At 44.7% G+C, this 19,774-nt stretch overlaps 1 protein-coding gene across 6 annotated transcripts in view; it reads left to right on the forward strand.

The window, feature by feature from the left end:
* The window catches only part of ATF6 (activating transcription factor 6), a 1,225,231-nt gene that overhangs the window by 428,807 nt on the left and 776,650 nt on the right, over positions 1 to 19,774 (forward strand). For all 6 annotated transcript variants that reach the window (XM_069231066.1, XM_069231064.1, XM_069231068.1 and 3 more), the window contains one exon: positions 11,455 to 11,640. In XM_069231066.1, coding sequence (XP_069087167.1) covers positions 11,455 to 11,640 — 186 coding nt within the window. The remainder of the gene's footprint in view (positions 1 to 11,454; positions 11,641 to 19,774) is intronic.

The raw sequence follows: 19,774 nt of genomic DNA on the forward strand, positions 1-19,774 counted from the left end.
ACCCTAGTGGCCTAATTCCTTCCAATCAAGATGGAGAAATTGAAAACGTAGTGTCCACTTCAGCTTATCCACCTTAGGGGTGGGGCTGGCATGAAGTGGCACTCCTCCTAATTTAACTAAATTACCCAACTGTGCTGCTGCCAAAAGTGTCAGGGTCAGGACAGGGGGTTGGTCATCTTTACCATCTGGAAAGACCTCGGTTGCATTAAAAAGGCGGCAAGGCCTTTGAAGCTCCCCGCCCTGGAATGTCCATTCTGCCTGGAAGAGGAGGTAACACCTCTGCCCAGTGCAGGCTTTTGTCTCAGGGCTTTGAGAGCACTGGCTCTCACCGTGGGAGTCCAGAAACATGCCTGTGGTGGCTGAACTGGCCAAGACCAGTCAGTCAACACACTAGTAGCTGGTAAGTTTTCAGGGGGCACCTCTGTGTGCATTTCTTAGCAAATCCATCACTGGAATCTGTGAGGGTTTATTATTCTGAGACGTTACAAACATCCCAGGCTTTAGAAAAGCCATCATGTTGCAGGGGAACTCGTAGTGACCAATGTACGGCTCATGCGCTTGAGATGACTTCCCTGTGTACTTACTATGTCTAGGAATCGACAGACACATGGTAGGGGTATATTTGCTCATGCATATGTGCCCTCACACGTAATATAATGCACCCTGCCTTTGGGCTGTAAGGCCTGCTGAAGGGACGATTTACATATATTGCATGCAGTGTTGGGGGACATGGCACACAGGCTGTGTGCCATGTCTTGTTTTCAATTTTGGGATCACCTTGTCACACAGCCTGCAATGGCAGTCTGCATAAGGTCGGTGCTTGGTCCCTCAGAGTGGCACAAGTTGTGCTGCAGCTCTGAGGAACCCTCTTCAGTACCCATGCCCTAGGTACCAGGGGTACCATTTGATAGGGACTTATAGGGGGCTGAAAGGCTTGGTAATTGGGGATCAAGTGACCAGGTGTTGTGTCTTGTTACAGGGAAGGAACACTGGTACTGGGGACTTGGTTAGCAGGACCCCAGTGCACTTCAGTCTAAGTTGCATCAAAATACAAGGCAAAAAGTGCGATGGGGTACAGCAATAAGAACCCAGCTCCCTACAGACAGAGGCGCATGTTCCAAGAGGTTAAAAAAGCACTGAGGAAAGGAGCCCTTACATACGTGATGCTGTACCCGGCCCTCCTGCAGGTGATAGTGGAGGGTAGGACATGGCACTTCACCAAACTGGAAGAGACATGGAAGTGGCTGGACGGATGGTGTTCCACGAGCCGCAAAAACAAACGTGAGGAGAAAGTGGGACATCGCATCACTGGGAAGGAGGGTGAGGCACTCAGTTGTCACGACCCTGGACAGACTCCGGAACAAACAATACCTCCATAGCGTCACTGCTCTTTATAAGGTGGGTTCAGGACTAGTTGTGGTTGATAACTGGGGTGCTTCTATAGATGAGAAATTTCTGAGGATCAGAGACTCTGACCAGAATTTAACCTTGACCCCTGACCTGGCCCTGTCAGTAAAGGGCAGAAACGTTTTGCTTGTTTGCTGGGGAGCGTGGGGGTGGGACGAAATACGCAAAGACAGTATGGACCAGGCATGTACTATTGTTGGACCGGGCCATTTGAGGCGGCACTGACCCACCCACGTGCATTAAAGTTTACTTATGTGCAACCCGCACTTTGCAAGTTGTGGGGGAGTTCTAAGCTGCACAACAAGGTAGCAGGGTGGAAGCAGTTTGTTGGTGATCATTATTGTCTTTGGACTATTTATTTATTCTCATTTATTTTTTACTATTGCTCAGACACACACAAGTGGAAGAGGTGGTGTAGGAGGGGTTGGGAAGTAAGGAAGTGGAGAAATGCTCAATATACGCGCAACACACTAATGGGCTACAAAAGTTTTATATGGTTCCAGTAATGGATGGTTCCCTACAAGCACTGACGTTGAACGTGAACAAGTTGGGAAACCGAATTTAGTGCACAGTGGTCCTACAGTATCTACATAGGCAAGCTCCCGATGTAGTTCTCATACAGGAGACACACCTGAAGGGGAACCGGTATAAGGCACTGGATAGATTCGGATACACCCTACTTGCACATGCGGGCTATACCACTGATTCCCAGGGCGTAGGTATCCCTATTAATAAAATAAGTACCCTTTAACCCGACTCGGACTTGGTGGGATCCCCTGGGATGGTACAGGGCAATATCAGAGGCCTTGAAAGGCCAAACGCTGAACTTGTGTGTTCTGTATATATATCCCCGGAATTGCAGGCACAGACCCTTAACGATGATGGGGCCCTGTTGCTAGACCTGCTTACTGGCTTGGTGATATTGGGAGGGGATCTAAACATGGTAGTGGACCCCACTGTAGACAGGTAAACAAGAGCTACAACATAGGGGAACTCTTGGTCACTGCAGGCCTTTCTAGATTCCCTGGGGCTGGTGAATTTGTGGTGGGAACATAGCCCTGAGATGGGACAATACACCTATTCTGTGGCTCATAATTTCTGATCAGGTTTAGTTTATTTATTCACTCTCCGGACACATATGGAACTTCAGAGGCACACTACATAGGTTGCAAAGGATTTCACAGCAGTCCCCAGTGGCCATGACAGTCATAGGACCAACCCGGACATATTCGCTACCCACCAGACTGAATCCCTGGCTCTAAAAAGATACGGGCTTCAGGGACAAATTGCTGGAGAGGACAGAGCAATATTTTAAGGAGAATACTGGCTAAGTGGAATCAGCTTGTGTCTTATGGGGAGGCCTTTAAAACAGTACTGAGAGGTCATGCGCAGGACCGCATGGGGGGGAAGGAGCACAGACTGAAGTGTGAGGCGCTTGAGCGTGACATAGAAATGTTTGGAAAATGGAAATTTAGGAGAGGGCGTGACAGTCATCAAACCGCAAACACCAGCTACGCCTTAAGCGATAGGAACTGAGGGAGACGCAGAGCAGCATGCTCGGGCAGATGCCCTAGCTCTGGAGAGACAGCTTTATTCTGGCGTGGTTAGAAAAGCTGGATCGGGAAAGGTGTTGGGCTGGAAATTATAGACACTGAGGGGGACGCAGCGAGTGTCGAATGACAACATTGCAAAGGCCTTTGTGACATATTACAAAAGTGTATATGCATCAAGGACGTGGGAGACGGAGTTAGGTTGTATAGAACTCCTGCAGGATATTGAGCTGTCTCGACTGTGGGAGGATGACAGAGAGGCCTTGGGCACCAAATTAACTGAGGAAGAGGTTGCTCTGGCCTTGAGACGTCTTCAGTCGGGCAAGGCGGCACTCCTTATCAGTGCCATCAACACACTCAGATGACAATAGATCTTCTCCACAGGTTAGGGTTTGCTATCAACATTCCCAAGTCTCACCTGCAATCAGTGCAGGTTCAACCATATTTAGGGGCAATTCTAAACACACAATTAGGATTAGCCTACCCTAATCCCTCATGAATTCAAAACTTTCAGGCAACATTGCCCCAGTTTCAGACAAACTAGCAGCTCACAGTGAACATGGTTATGAGTCTTCAGGGGATGATGGCTTCTTGCATTGCCATAGTTTCCCATGCAAGATTGCATATGTGTCAGTTACAGGAATGTCTAGCTCATCAGTGGTCTCAGTCACATGCTCATTTGGAGGATCTAGTGTTGATAGACTGCCACACTCACCATTTTCTGAAATGGTGGAACACCAGTAGTCTGTTAGAAGGGCAGCCTTTTCTCTATCCTGTTATCCACATCACTCTCAAAACAGACACATGACAGAAGGTATGGAGTGCACACCTACTAGACCTAACAGTGCACAGTTTCTGGGATGCCAAGCACCATCGTCTCCACATCAGCTGCCTCGAGCGACAAGCTTGTTCACCTAAAGTTGAAAGTATTCCTACCTCACCTGACCTACAAGGTTGTCCTAGTCCTGATTGACAATATGCCATGCATGTAATACCTAAAAAAAACAAGTGGGTCGGGGACACGGTCTCCACAACTGTCACTACCATCTCAGACGATTGGGAAGTGGGCTCTACATCACAGCATTCACATGTTAGTGGAATTCCTTCGAGTAACAGACTACTTTGCAGATCTGCTCAGCAGGATGCAGCAACAAGTCCACAAATGGGAACTCCACCCACAAGTCCTCCTACCATACTTTTAAAAGTGGGGGTTCCTTCAAATAGACCTTTTCACCACAGAAGAAAATGCAAAATGCCCAAACCTTACCTCCAGGTTTCCACACCCGCTATCCAAGGGCAATGCACTATGGATGAGTCGGTCAGGGATATTTGCTTATGCTTTTCCGCCTCTACCTCTCATTCCATTTCTGGTTTGGAAGCTTGGGCAGACAGTGATCTTAGTAGATCCCACTTGGGCGTGTCAGCTTTGGTTCACAACAATTCTAGACCTCTCTGTAGTTCCACACGAGAAGCTCTCTAACAGGCTGGACCTTTTCACTCAGAATCAAGGACAAATGAGGCACCCAGATTGCAAAACTCTCCACCTAGCAATTTGGCTCCGGAAGTTATAGTTTGGTTTCCTTAACTTACCACCAGAATGTATGGACATTCTTAGACTCCCTAGACCCACCACTGGAGTGTGGTATGCAGCAAATTAGAAACTTTTTTTTTTTTTTTTTTGCTACTGCCTTTCAAAACAGATTGGCCCTTTCAAAAACATGGTGCAAGACTTTGTCTGCTACCAACTTAACTAACAAAAGGTAAAATTAGCATAAACTTCTATAAGGTTGCATCTCACTGCAATAGCTGCCTACCTCCAAAATAGGCAACACCTTTCTCTCTTCAAAATTCAAGTCATCAACGCCTTAATGGAGAGACTCAAATGAGTTATTTCCCCATGGGTTCCTCCTGCACCTTCATGGAACCTTAATATCATACTTACAAGATGGATGGGTCCCCCATTTTAACCTCTACACTCATGCCCTCTTCAATTTCCTTCTTGAAAGGTGGCATTTTTAGTCTCCATCACTACACTTAGGGGTGTTAGTGAGCTCCACGCTTTAACCTTAGAAGAACCTTTCTTCCAAATACACAGGTACGAAGTGGTTCTCTGAACCAACCCTAAATTCCTACCTAACGTAGTGTCTCAATTTCACCTCATTCAGTCCATTGAATTGCTAGTTATTTTCCCTTAATCAGATTCTGTGGCAGATAGAGCTCTTCATACATTAGGTGTTAAAAGAGCACTTGTGTTCTACATTGATAGAACTAAATCTTTTAGAAAGTCTAAACAACTTTTTGTTGCTTTTTCACCACCACACAAAGGCATCTCTATGTCCAAATCAGGTATAGCCAGATGCATTGTAAAATGCATTCAGACTTGCTATGCTAAGTCCAAAAGACCTTTACCTGTTCCTTTAAGAGCGCACACTAATCGCAAGAAAAGGAGCAACTATTAGCTTTTAATTAAATATTCCCATAGCTGACATATGTAAGGCAGTTTCAGCGTCCACACCACACACTTTCACCAAACTTTACTGTGTGGATGTTTTAGGACTCCAGCAAGCCATTGTAGGACAAGCAGTGCTATGTACACTCTTTGAGACCACTGCAACACTCACAGGTTAGCCACCGCTTCCAAGGAGGGACTGCTTTACAGTCTGTGTAGAGCATGTATATCTACAGCCACACATGCCATTTAACTGAAAATATTACCCTTTAAGCTTCTGCTTGTGGCATGTAATGCTGTAGGTTTGCATGTGCCCACCCTCCTCCCCAACACCTATGGATGTTGCTGTTCTTTACATCTATTAGTTTTCACTATTTATACATTGAGCATGGTCATTGCATTACTTGCATGTACTTTACATTACCTTCTCACCCGCCTGCTGGAAAACAATCTAACCATGGAGTCAATGCCCTTGCGTATTATCACTGAGAGGATGAGTCACTCGACCTCATGACTTGAAAGACTTCTTCAAAGAAAAACAAAGTGCACAACTCCAGACCTAACAATAGATGGCAGGTGTTTGCAAAGTGTGTGAATCTACAGCACTACATGCCACGTACAGGTGCTTACAGGGTAACAGATTCCTTTCTGCTGGCTGTCAAGCATTCCCTGTTTTCTTAAATAGGAGAAGTCTATCCACACATGGCTAGACTGGCAAAGTAATGAAACTATGATGTGCACCAGTGGTGACAGGAACGCTTAGTCTTAGCACATATTACCCAAAATAGGGTAATTCATATGTTCTTCTCCTGCTTTCTCATCTTTTCAAATGTGTGGGCTATCGAACCCTAGAAGAATTGTAAGTGACTGTGCTTGCATATAAGAGTACACTGTTGTTACTTTACTTATATTTGCACTTGGGATCTGTACATTTAAGTCCTGAAGAAAGCCAGGTGACACGGTTGGGCTAGGCTGGCTGAAACATGTAGACCGCGATCAAGTTTAGATGTAAGGGATCATTGATTTGCTCCAATTTTTACATCTCCCTCTTTTAATCTTACCTGGACTCCTGCAAATAGGAATAAAATGAATTAGGAGTTGGAGGTAATTTTAACCACACTAACTGCAGATCCATCAAGCCTCAAAACTTAGAAGTGCTCCCTCCTTTTGGAGGTGGAGCCTACTTTAGTATATTAGGTGTCAGGAATGCAGACCCCCATGATGAAGCATGCCAATAGTACATTTTAGTGGGTGAGGGTCTCTTAAAAATATTTTTGAGACTTCAGTTCTATACTGGCTAATCAGGGTTCTGCTCTCTTGTGATTGATTTGGTTCAGGAAGTGGAGTGGATATATCCGTGTTCGCTTATGTCTCTCTTCCATTACTTGATGATTAGTGTTGTAGGAAAGTACCATCTTGCCTGGCATGTTACCCCCATATTTCACTGTATATATGTTGTTTTAGTTGTATGTGTCACTGGGACCCTGCCAGCCAGGGCTCCAGTGCTCATAAGTGTGCCCTGTATGTGTTACCTGTGTTATGACTAACTGTCTCACTGAGGCTCTGCTATCCAGAACCTCAGTGGTTATGCTCTCTCATTTCTTTCCAAATTGTCACTAACAGGCCAGTGACCAAATTTCACCAATTTACATTGGCATATTGGAACACCCTTATAATTCCCTAGTGTATGGTACTGAGGTACCCAGGGTATTGGGGTTCCAGGAGATCCCTATGGGCTGCAGCATTTCTTGTGCCACCCATAGGGAGATCTGACAATTCTTACACAGGCCTGCCAGTGCAGCCTGAGTGAAATAACGTCCACGTTATTTCACAGCCATTTACCACTGCACTTAAGTAACTTATAAACCACCTATATGTCTAACCTTTACCTGGTAAAGGTTGGGTGCTAAGTTACTTAGGGCCAGATGTAGCAAACCATTTGCGAGTCGCAAACGGCGAAAATCGCCGTTTGCGAGTCGCAAACGTGGGTTTGCTATGCAGAAATGCATATTGCGAGTCGTTACCGACTCGCAATATGCATTTCCGACTCGCAAATAGGAAGGGGTGTTCCCTTCCTATTTGCGAGTCGCAGTGGGATGCAATACCATTTGCGACCGCGTACGCGGTCGCAAATGGCATCGCAGTTACCATCCACTTCAAGTGGATGGTAACCCACTCGCAAATTGGAAGGGGTCCCCATGGGACCTCTTCCAGTTTGTGACTGGACCCAAAAATATTTTTTCAGGGCAGGGAGTGGTCCAAGGGACCACTCCCTGCCCTGAAAAAATACCGAAACTAAAGGTTTCGTTTTTTTTTTAAGTGCAGCTCGTTTTCCTGTAAGGAAAAAGGCTACACTTAAAAAAAAAAAAACTGCTTTATTTAAAAGCAGGTCACGAACATGGAGGTCTGCTGACGTCAGCAGGCCTCCATGTTAGCGAGTGCCTATACTCGCTATGGGGCCGCAATTTGCGACCCACCTCATGAATATTCATGAGGTGGGTCATTGCGACCCCATAGCGAGTTGCAGTCGGTGTCTGAGACACCGTACTGCATACGAATTTGCGAGTTGCAAATTGCGAGTCGCATGGACTCGCACTTTGCAACTCGCAAATTCGTCAGTTGCTACATCTGGCCCTTAGTGTGTGGGCACCCTGGCACTAGCCAAGGTGCTCCCACATTGTTCAGGGCAAATTCCCCGGACTTTGTGAGTGCGTGGACACCATTACACGCGTGCACTATACATATGTCACGACATATGTATAGCGGCACAATGGTAACTCCGAACATGGCCATGTAACATGTCTAGGATCATGGAATTGTCACCCCAATGCCATTCTGGCATTGGGGAGACAATTCCATGATCCCCCGAGTCTCTAGCTCAGACCCGGGTACTGCCAAACTACCTTTCCCGGGGTTTCACTGCAGCTGCTGCTGCTGCCAACCCCTCAGACAGGTTTCTGCCCTCCTGGTGTCCAGCCAGGCTTGGCCCAGGAAGGCAGAACAAAGGACTTCCTCAGAGAGAGGGTGTTACACCCTCTCCCTTTGGAAAAAGGTGTCAGGGCTGGGGAGGAGTAACCTCCCCCAGCCTCTGGAAATGCTTTGATGGGCACAGATGGTGCCCATCTCTGCATAAGCCAGTCTGCACCGTTTCAGGGATCCCTCAGCCCTGCTCTGGCGCGAAACTGGACAAAGGAAAGGGGAATGACCACTCCCCTGACCTGCACCTCCCCTGGGAGGTGCCCAGAGCTCCTCCAGTGTGCTCCAGACCTCTGCCATCTTGGAAACAGAGGTGCTGCTGGCACACTGGACTGCTCTGAGTGGCCAGTGCCAGCAGGTGACGTCAGAGACTCCTTCTGATAGGCTCCTTCAGGTGTTGCTAGCCTATCCTCTCTCCTAAGTAGCCAAACCCTATTTTCTGGCTATTTAGGGTCTCTGCTTTGGGGAATTCTTTAGATAACGAATGCAAGAGCTCATCAGAGTTCCTCTGCATCTCTCTCTTCACCTTCTGCCAAGGAATCGACTGCTGACCGCGCTGGAAGCCTGCAAAACTGCAACAAAGTAGCAAAGACGACTACTGCGACCTTGTAACGCTGATCCTGCCGCCTTCTCGACTGTTTTCCTGGTGGTGCATGCTGTGGGGGTAGTCTGCCTCCTCTCTGCACTAGAAGCTCCGAAGAAATCTCCCGTAGGTCGACGGAATCCTCCCCCTGCAACCGCAGGCACCAAAGAACTGCATCACCGGTCCTCTGAGTCTCCTCTCAGCACAACGAGCGAGGTCCCTTGAACTCAGCAACTCTGTCCAAGTGACTCCCACAGTCCAGTGACTCTTCAGTCCAAGTTTGGTGGAGGTAAGTCCTTGCCTCCCCACGCTAGACTGCATTGCTGGGAACTGCGTGTTTTGCAGCTACTCCGGCTCCTGTGCACTCTTTGAGGATTTCCTTTGTGCACAGCCAAGTCTGGGTCCCCGGCACTCTAACCTGCATTGCACGACCTCCTGAGTTGTCCTCCGGCGTCGTGGGACTCTCTTGTGCAACTTCGGGTGAGCACTGATTCACTCCACTTCGTAGTGCCTGTTCCGGCACTTCTGCGGGTGCTGCTTGCTTCTAAGTGGGCTCTTTGTCTTGCTGGACGCCCCCTCTGTCTCCTCACGCAATTGGCGACATCCTGGTCCCTCCTGGGCCACAGCAGCATCCAAAAACCCTAACCGCGAGCTTTGCAGCTAGCAAGGCTTGTTTGCAGTCTTTCTGCAGGGAAACACTTCTGCACGACTCTTCACGACGTGGGACATCCATCCTCCAAAGGGGAAGTTTCTAGCCCTTGTCGTTCTTGCAGAATCCATAGCTTCTACCATCCGGTGGCAGCTTCTTTGCACCCACAGCTGGCATTTCCTGGGCATCTGCCCACTCCTGACTTGATCGTGACTTTTGGACTTGGTCCCCTTGTTCCACAGGTACTCTCGTCTGGAAATCCATCGTTGTTGCATTGCTGGTGTTGGTCTTTCCTGCAGAATTCCCCTATCACGACTTCTGTGCTCTTTGGGGAACTTAGGTGCACTTTGCACCCACTTTTCAGGGTCCTGGGGTGGGCTATTTTTCTAACCCTCACTGTTTCCTTACAGTCCCAGCGACCCCCTACAAGGTCACATAGGTTTGGGGTCCATTCGTGGTTCGCATTCCACTTCTAGAGTATATGGTTTGTGTTGCCTCTATCCCTATGTGCCCCCATTGCATTCTATTGTGACTATACATTGTTTGCACTGTTTTCTATTGCTATTACTGCATATTTTGCTATTGTGTACATATATCTTGTGTATATTTGCTATCCTCATACTGAGGGTACTCACTGAGATACTTTGGCATATTGTCATAAAAATAAAGTACCTTTATTTTTAGTATATCTGTATATTGTGGTTTCTTATGATATTGTGCAAGTGACACTAGTGGTACTGTAGGAGCTTCACTTGTCTCCTAGTACAGCCTAAGCTGCTCTGTTAAGCTACCTTTTCTATCAGCCTAAGATGCTAGACACCCCTCTACACTAATAAGGGATACCTGGGCCTGGTGCACGGTGTAAGTACCCCTTGGTACTCACTACAAGCCAGTCCAGCCTCCTACAAGTGTCTAATAGGTTGCGGGAGTCCAAGTGATGGAGTGTGCGTCCAGGGATCATAACTGGGTGATTTGAAAAATAGTAAAGTAGTCAGGGTGACATCACCATTTTTCACTGGGCGATGCAGAGTGCCAGGGACAATGGTAGAGTCATCCAAAAGAAGATTAGGGACCTCAGACAACATACTGCTTCACCAAGGTTTCCCTCCAAAAGGTCCACTTGTTTGTGGTATATTTGAATCCCCAGGTACCTAAACATCTTCTGGGCCCAGGTTAGGCATTGATTGCCCAGTTAAATAAGCTGTTCAGGGAGGTATTCAGTACACGGAAGGGCAAATTATTTGGTATAGTTTACCCTGAGGCAAAAGATCTCCCCAAAAGTATTTAGGATTGAAGTAAGTAGGGTCATATCGCCATAAAGGACTTTTGATGTTTTGTTGAAACATACTGCCTATGCCTGGTGCCAAGAAAAGATAGATTGTCATGACTGTGAAAGCCTTGGCACATTTGATATTAGTTAGAGATAGGCCAACTTTACACATTAGATCAAAGTATATTTTTGGGACCTATTTCAGTTTGAAATTTCCCACAACTATTTTAAAGCCAAAATGAAACTTGTCACCTTATCTAGACATCACTTTAAACATGCAAATCACGTTATGATTCATTTGGCTAAATAGTGTGTGCTTGATAGTTCATTGCACAGAAAACGAAAAGACTACACATGTATAATACCTTTAGTGAAATAAATGATGGAATATATTTTTGTTTTTTTTGCAGCAAGTTTATTTGTGTGACACATTTAATGCATGATTCCTGAATGTTCTCAATATAGTAATAAAGTGGTAGAAGTAAATGATGGTTTGTAGCATGGAAAATAACAAAACATGCTTAACAGTGCCATTTTGCTAAATTTCTGTCCCCTTCCTTTTCTTTGCAGACCAACCTCATACGAAGACAAGAGAGAATGATCAAGAACCGGGAGTCTGCCTTCCAGTCTCGGAGGAAGAAGAAGGAATACATGCAGGCCATGGAGTGCAGATTGAAGGCTGCCCTTGCTGAAAATGAGAAACTCAAGAAGGAAAATGGATCCCTGCAGAAACTTTTGAAGAACATGGAGTCTGAGGTAGGAGCAGGTGTGCTTTGACTATCTAGACATAAATTTATTTAGAATATGGATAAATTGTGTATCGGAAGGAATAACATAAGTCATCTTAGAAATTGTGTTATACGAATCCAGATATGATTTGACCTAACATTTTGGAGGTGTCCACCATGTTAGTAGGCTTCTTGCCATTGATCATTCAGATCAATCCAAAGTTTCATGGCACTGAAACAAAAATTTTGAAATTTCTATATATATTTTTTTCAATAAAAAAGTTACAAGAATTAACATTCGTTTTGAAGCGAAGTTTGGTGTCCTTAATGTAGGACTGTGATGTCTTAATGAATATAAAATGTTTATATATATATATATATATATATGTTCGATGGCATGTGTAGCTGCAGATACACATGCTGTGCATATCCCGCCATCTAGTGTTGGGCTCGGAGTGTTACAAGTTGTTTTTCTTCGAAGAAGTCTTTTCGAGTCACGAGATCGAGGGACTCCTCCCCTTTCGGCTCCATTGCGCATGGGCGTCGACTCCATCTTAGATTGTTTTCTTTCCGCCATCGGGTTCGGACGTGTTCCTCTTCGCTCTGTGTTTCGGTTCGGACAGATAGTGAGAATATCGGAAAATTTGACGGTATTGTTTGCGTTCGGTATCGGGTTAGTTAACGCAGATCGACACTGAATCAAGAAAAGCTCCGGTAGCCCTTCGGGGCTTCGATTGCCCGGCGGGGCCTGGTTGGCCCGACCGCGTGCATCTTCAAGGCTAATGGAACGGACCCGTTCCGCTTCTGTGAAACAGTGTGCGGCACCCCATTTGCTAACAACAATAGTAAATAATAACACAAATAAGTATACTTAAAAAACAAAGCAACCAATTTTAGTATAATTTCAAATTGTCCAATCCAGTCCAAAGGTTTATTGAATAAATATCTTCGAATATTCAGTAGCCCATTCGTGGTAATATAATTCAAGCCGGTAATACAATTCAAGCCAACACGTGTTTCGTCAAGGGAAAATTATTTTTTACATCCCAAACGACTTCTTCAGGGCTAAAAATTGTAAACAAATTATTTGAGTTAAAAACCAAAATGCTCAAACTTCATGATTACATAATATACGGAGATCCCAGATAAAGAACCGAAAGTGTATGAAACAATAGTCCCATGAGAGGAAAGCAATAGTGCAGTAACTCATTGGAAAATAAATTTTTACTGGAAAAGAAATAAACCCCAAAGGGGGATCACACTGAGGTGCCCACCAAACACCAAGAAGAACTTATCCTGCCAACCTTCACCAAAATTAGTGTAGTACAGTAGTAAACAACAAAAATTCCAAAAACATGCAGACACACCCTTTGTGTCACAACACAAATAACCTACGTGTTACACATGCATTATAAAGTTAAATTGAATGATATGAACCAGTGTCCAAATAACTCCCATAACCCCTAGTGGTGCCTCGTAATTAAACAAACCTAAGTAATCCAATAATTGTTGTCCGTAATTGCATGAGTTGCTTAATATTCACCACTTTGGTCAAAATTATCCATCTCTATCACAAAAGAAAGAAGCCAAATCTACATGAAATTGCCTTGCATCAAATGAAAATAGAACCAACAACCATGTAATAGAACCTTGTTCCAAACATGTGATCCCATATAAAATACCTTAAATATAGGGTCCAATGATTTTATTGAGGATTCAGAATTCATGTAGTTTCATCCGTATACTATAACGCAAAAAACATACAAATCTACATAAAGATATTGCTTAGTTGATAGGCGCTTATGTGAGTATTTTTCTAAGCAAATACATTGTGATAAAAAGGATAACCCATTCTCAGACGCTCACCAGGTCCTGACGATCAATTTTAGAGACGGTGTTAGCACAATCAAGAACGCCGAGCTGCGAGTACGCACAGCGAGTTTCTGTACACGGAAGCTAAATAGACTTCCGAGGTCAACCCTAAACCGCTACCATGGAAAACGAAAACGGACTAATGTCCGCTGCCGTTCTATCGGCATCGAGCGTTTCTGTGTGATACACATAAACCTGCAGTAATCAAACGGATATCAATAGCCTAAATGCAGGTGTAACATGCAAGTTATCGTAACAGACCACAAACAAATAGCAAACCTCATATTAAAATTTAGCTCCACTCGAACCAGTTTGAATATCTTCATATCCATATAAAAAATAATAAATAAACCGCCCATGACAAAATCCGTTAACAATTATTTTACTGTCTCAAGTGATAGCAACATTAGAGATTGAACCCAAATCACCAAATAAAATCCTGAGTCCCCTCCATTACCACCCCTTGGGTCTCTAGGGATATGTTCGAGTCCAAAAAATTCAAAACTTTTATGGGCTGATTGTGAGTCACAATCCACAATATGTGCTACTATTGGGTATCTAACATCATCATTTTTGAGCGCCCGAACATGTTCTCCAATTCTGATCTTGAGTGCACGTATTGTGCTACCAACATAAATTTTAGTACATTTACAACGTATTATGTATACAACATAAGTAGTATTACAGTTCATCATTGAACTAATTGTAAATTGTCTCCCCCCCATCTGAAAATTCCTTAATATTGTGGCATGCCCATCGGCATACTCCACAGCCACCACATTTAAAACAAAACTACTGTTTTCGTAGATAACCATGTCTTATCAGGAGAGCTGGTGGTAAAACTAGGACTCAGAATGTTCTTCAAATTCAAACCTTTCCGATACGATGTTAGTACTCTGTCTGGTATTAAATCTTTTATTGATTCGTCTAGTGACAATATACTCCAATGTTTGGTCATGAATCTTTAAAGAATCAGAGAGGCCTCATTGTAGTCTGTTATAAATCGAACTTTATTAGACTGATCCACCATCTTATTACGACCTCTATTTTTTAAGATGTCCCTTCTATCCAATTTTTTGGCTCTAACCTGTGCCTTTCTCACCACCTTATTAGAATAACCTTGTGCTAGAAATCTCATACCCATATCATCTACCTGGTTTAAAAACTCCTCACCATTCCGCTTCTGCCCCGAATGCCACAACAAGTATCCTTACACAGATCAACATCTGGTCTGTAATTTGTGTTTGTCCCCCGAACACAAAGAGGATACCTGCGAGGCCTGTCGGGCGTTTCGGTCGAAGAAAACGCTACAGGACCGGAGAGCACGAAGGCTTCAAATGGCGTCGGCACCGTCAGGACACCACGACATCGAGGAAGAAGAGACTTTCTCCATTGCTGACTCGGACGAGCCCGAAACAGAGCAGATGCCGAAAACCGTGAGTAAAACAGCCCCGGCAAAAACTCACACAAAAATCATGAAAGCCCAGGGGACGCCACCACCGGCAGGCCATGGCTTAACCCGTAAAATCGGTGACCGTCCATCGGCACCGAAAAAGGGCACACATGTGTCGAAGTCATCCGAGTCCGGTCGAGATACCAGCACAGAACATACTCGACACCAAGACCCTGGTTCCGACCAAACTTGACATCGAGATACCGGCACCGAGATAAGTCCGCACTGAGAGATCGGAACACCGAAACCGAAAAAAAGTGGCTTCGGAGCCGAAAAAGACTGTAGAAAAGGTCTCGGTACCGAAACATCCAGCTTCGGAGCCGAAAACAAGCTCCTTCTCAGAGGAACAAGGCCTTTCAGCACAACTGCATGGCCATAAGTTTGGACAAGAGCTAGAAGCAGGGGAGCTAGATTATACACAGAGAAGGCTCCATATTCAAAAGGATACAGGGAAAATAAGAACTCTCCCTCCTATAAGGATGAAAAGGAAACTTGCTTTCCAAGACAAAGACAAACAACCACAAGCAAAGGTGGCAAAACAGGTAACTCCACCACGGGTTTTGCCACCACCATCACCACACCACTCACTGCAACCATCACCAATTGCTACCCCACCCATGATGCAGTCTCCAACGCACATAGAGATGAGCCAGGATGACCCAGATGCATGGGATCTCTATGATGCGCCTGTATCAGACAATAGTCCGGACTGCTACCCAGCGAGACCATCACCACCTGAAGACAGTACTACTTACACGTAGGTGGTGTCCAGAGCAGCTGCTTTTCACAATGTGACACTGCACGCTGAACCGATTGAAGATGACTTTTTAATACTTTGTTGTCAACACATAGTCAGTACCAGAGTCTTCCAATGTTACCAGGAATTTTGAAACACACGAAGCAAGTATTTCAAGAGCCCGTCAAAGGCAGGGCCATCACACCTAGGGTGGAGAAAAAGTACAAGCCTCCCCCTACAGACCCTGTGTACATCATGCAGCAACTGACACCAGACTCAGTAGTAGTAGGCGCAGCACGTAAAAGGGCTAATTCGCACACCTCTGGAGATGCACCACCACCCGACAAAGAAAGTCGAACGTTTGATGCAGCGGGGAAAAGAGTTGCAGCACAAGCAGCCAATCAATGGCGCATTGCAAATTCCCAGGCTTTGTTGTCAAGATATGACAGAGCTCATTGGGATGAAATGCAGCACTTTATAGAACATCTGCCCAAAGAGTTCCAAAGGCGTGCACAACAAGTGGTGGAAGAGGGCCAAAGTATCTCAAATAACCAGATACGATCGGCAATGGTTGCAGCAGACACAGCCGCAAGAACTGTGAATACAGCGGTCACTATTCGGAGACACGCATGGCTACGCACCTCCGGATTCAAGCCCGAAATCCAACAGGCTGTGCTTAATATGCCTTTTAATGGACAGCAGTTGTTTGGGCCGGAGGTGGACACAGCTATAGAGAAGCTGAAAAAGGACATGGATACGGCCAAGGCCATGGGCGCGCTCTACTCCCCACAGAGCAGAGGCACATTTAGGAAGACACAATTTAGATGGGGGTTTCGGGCCCAAAGCACAGAACCCTCAACCTCACAAACCAGACCCACAAACCAGAGCCAGTATCAGAGAGGAGGCTTTCGGGGACAATACAGAGGTGGACAGTTCCCTAAAACTAGAGGAAAGTTCCAAAGCCCAAAGACCCCTCAAAATAAACAGTGACTTCAGTGTCACAAATCCCCAACACATAACACCAGTGGGGGGGGGGGAATTACAAATTTTTATCAAAACTGGGAACAAAAATAACAACAGACTCGTGGGTCCTAGCAATTATCCAACATGGTTATTGCATAGAATTCCTACAATTACCACCAAATGTGCCTCCAAGAACACACAACATGTCCAAACAACACATGGATCTATTACAGCTAGAGGTCCAAGCGTTGTTGCAAAAAGATGCTATAGAACTAGTACCCAATCATCAGAAAGGAACAGGTGTTTACTCCCTGTATTTTCTAATACCCAAAAAGGACAAAACTCTGAGACACATCTTGGATCTCAGAACACTAAATCTTTACATCAAATCAGATCACTTTCACATGGTGACACTTCAAGACGTAATCCCCTTGCTCAAACAACAAGACTACATGTCAACATTAGATCTCAAGGATGCGTACTTCCATATACCCATACATCCTTCGCACAGGAAATACTTAAGGTTTGTAATCCAAGGGGTACATTACCAATTCAAGGTGTTGCCATTCAGGATAACAACAGCACCAAGGGTCTTTACAAAATGCCTTGCAGTAGTGGAAGCCCATATCAGAAGACCGCACATACATGTATTCCCATATCTGGACGATTGGTTAATCAAGACCAATACGCAAGAACGGTGTTCTCAACACACAAAATACGTCATAGAAACCCTTCACAAACTAGGGTTCTCACTGAACTACCAAAAATCACACTTACAGCCGTGTCAAATACAACAATATTTGGGAGCAACAATCAACACAAAAAAAGGGATTGCCACTGCAAGTCCACAAAGGGTACAAGCATTCCAAAACATAATACAAAGCATGCACCCAAACCAAAGGTGCCAGGTAAAATTAGTGATGAAACTACTAGTCATGATGTCCTCATGCATAGCCATTGTCCCAAACGCAAGATTACACATGCAGCCCTTACAACAGTGCCTAGCAACACAATGGTCACAAGCACAGGGTCAACTTCAAGATCTAGTGTTGATAGACCGCCAAACATACACCTCGCTTCAATGGTGGAATCCTATCAATTTAAACAAAGGGCGGCATTTCCAAGACCCAGTGCCTCAAAATGTGATCACAACAGATGCTTCCATGGTAGGGTGGGGAGCACACCTCAACCAACACAGCATCCAGGGGCAATGGGACACTCAATAGAAACAACTTCATATAAATCAATTAGAACTACTAGCAGTGTTTCTAGCGTTGAAAGCATTTCAACCACTAATAGCCCACAAACACATTCTTGTCAAAACAGACAACATGACAACAATGTATTACCTGAACAAACAGGGAGGGACACACTCGACACAGTTGTGTCTCTTAGCAAAAAAGATTTGGCATTGGGCGGTTCACAACCACATTCGCCTAATTGCGCAATACATACCAGGAATTCAAAACCAGTTAGCCGACAATCTCAGTCGGGATCACCAACAAATCCACGGATGGGAAATTCATCCCCAGATACTACAAACTTACTTCCAAAGCTGGGGAACACCGCAAATAGACTTATTCGCAACAAAAGAAAAACGCAAAATGCCAAAACTTCGCATCCAGGTACCCACAGCCTCAATCCCAAGGTAATGCGTTATGGAAGAGTTGGTCAGGGATATTTGCTTACGCTTTTCCCCCTCTCCCACCCCTTCCGTATCTAGTAAACAAATTGAGTCAAAACAAACTCAAACTAATACTAATAGCACCAACCTGGGCACGACAACCTTGGTACACAACACTACTAGACCTGTCACTAGTGCCTCATATCAAACTGCCAAACAGATCTGTTAACTCAACACAAACAACAGATCAGACACACAAATCCAGCATCGCTCAATCTAGCAATCTGGCTCCTGAAGTCTTAGAATTCGGACATCTAGACCTTACACAAGAATGCATGGAGGTCATCAAACAGGCTAGAAAACCTACTACAAGACATTGCTACGCAAATAAGTGGAAAAGATTTGTTTATTACTGTCATAATAATCAAATCCAACCATTACACGCATCTGCAAAAAACATTGTAAGCTACTTACTACACTTACAAAAGTCTAAGTTAGCTTTTTCATCCATTAAAATACATCTCACAGCAATTTCGGCCTATCTGCAAATTACACATTCAACTTCACTATTCAGAATCCTAGTCATAAAAGCGTTTATGGAGGGTCTAAAAAGGATTATTCCACCAAGAACACCACCAGTTCCTTCGTGGAACCTCAACATTGTATTAACACGACTCATGGGTCCACTGTTTGAACCCATGCACTCTTGTGAGATACAATACTTAACCTGGAAAAGTAGCCTTCCTAATACCTATCACATCTCTCAGAAGAGTAAGTGAAATACAAGCCTTTACGATACAAGAACTCTTTATACAAATACACAGACATAAAGTAGTTCTACGCACAAATCCCAAATTTTTGCCAAAAGTCATATCACTGTTCCACTTAAATCAAACAGTGGGACTCCCAGTGTTCTATCCAGAACCAGATTCTGTAGCTGAAAGAGCATTGCATACATTAGACATAAAAAGAGCATTAATGTATTACATTGACAGAACCAAACAAATTTTCAAAACAAAACAATTGTTTTTAGCTTTCCAAAAACCTCATGCAGGGAATCCAATATCCAAACAAGGCATTGCCAGATGGATAGTTAAATGTATTCAAACCTGTTATATAAAAGCAAAAAGAGAACTGCCTATTACACCAAAGGCACACCCCACTAGAAAGAAAGGTGCCACCATGGCTTTTCTAGGAAATATACCAATGACAGAAATCTGTAAGGCAGCCACATGGTCTACGCCTCATACATTTACTAAACATTACTGCGTGGATGTGTTAACAACACAACAAGCCACAGTAGGACAAGCAGTATTAAGAACATTATTTCAAACAACTTCAACTCCTACAGGCTAAACCACCGCTTTTGGGGAGATAACTGCTTACTAGTCTATGCACAGCATGTGTATCTGCAGCTACACATGCCATCAAACGGAAAATGTCACTTACCCAGTGTACATCTGTTCGTGGCATGAGACGCTGCAGATTCACATGCGCCCTCCCACCGCCTGTAG

Source organism: Pleurodeles waltl, chromosome 4_2 (assembly GCF_031143425.1).
Source record: "Pleurodeles waltl isolate 20211129_DDA chromosome 4_2, aPleWal1.hap1.20221129, whole genome shotgun sequence".
NCBI classification, from domain to species: Eukaryota; Metazoa; Chordata; class Amphibia; order Caudata; family Salamandridae; genus Pleurodeles; species Pleurodeles waltl.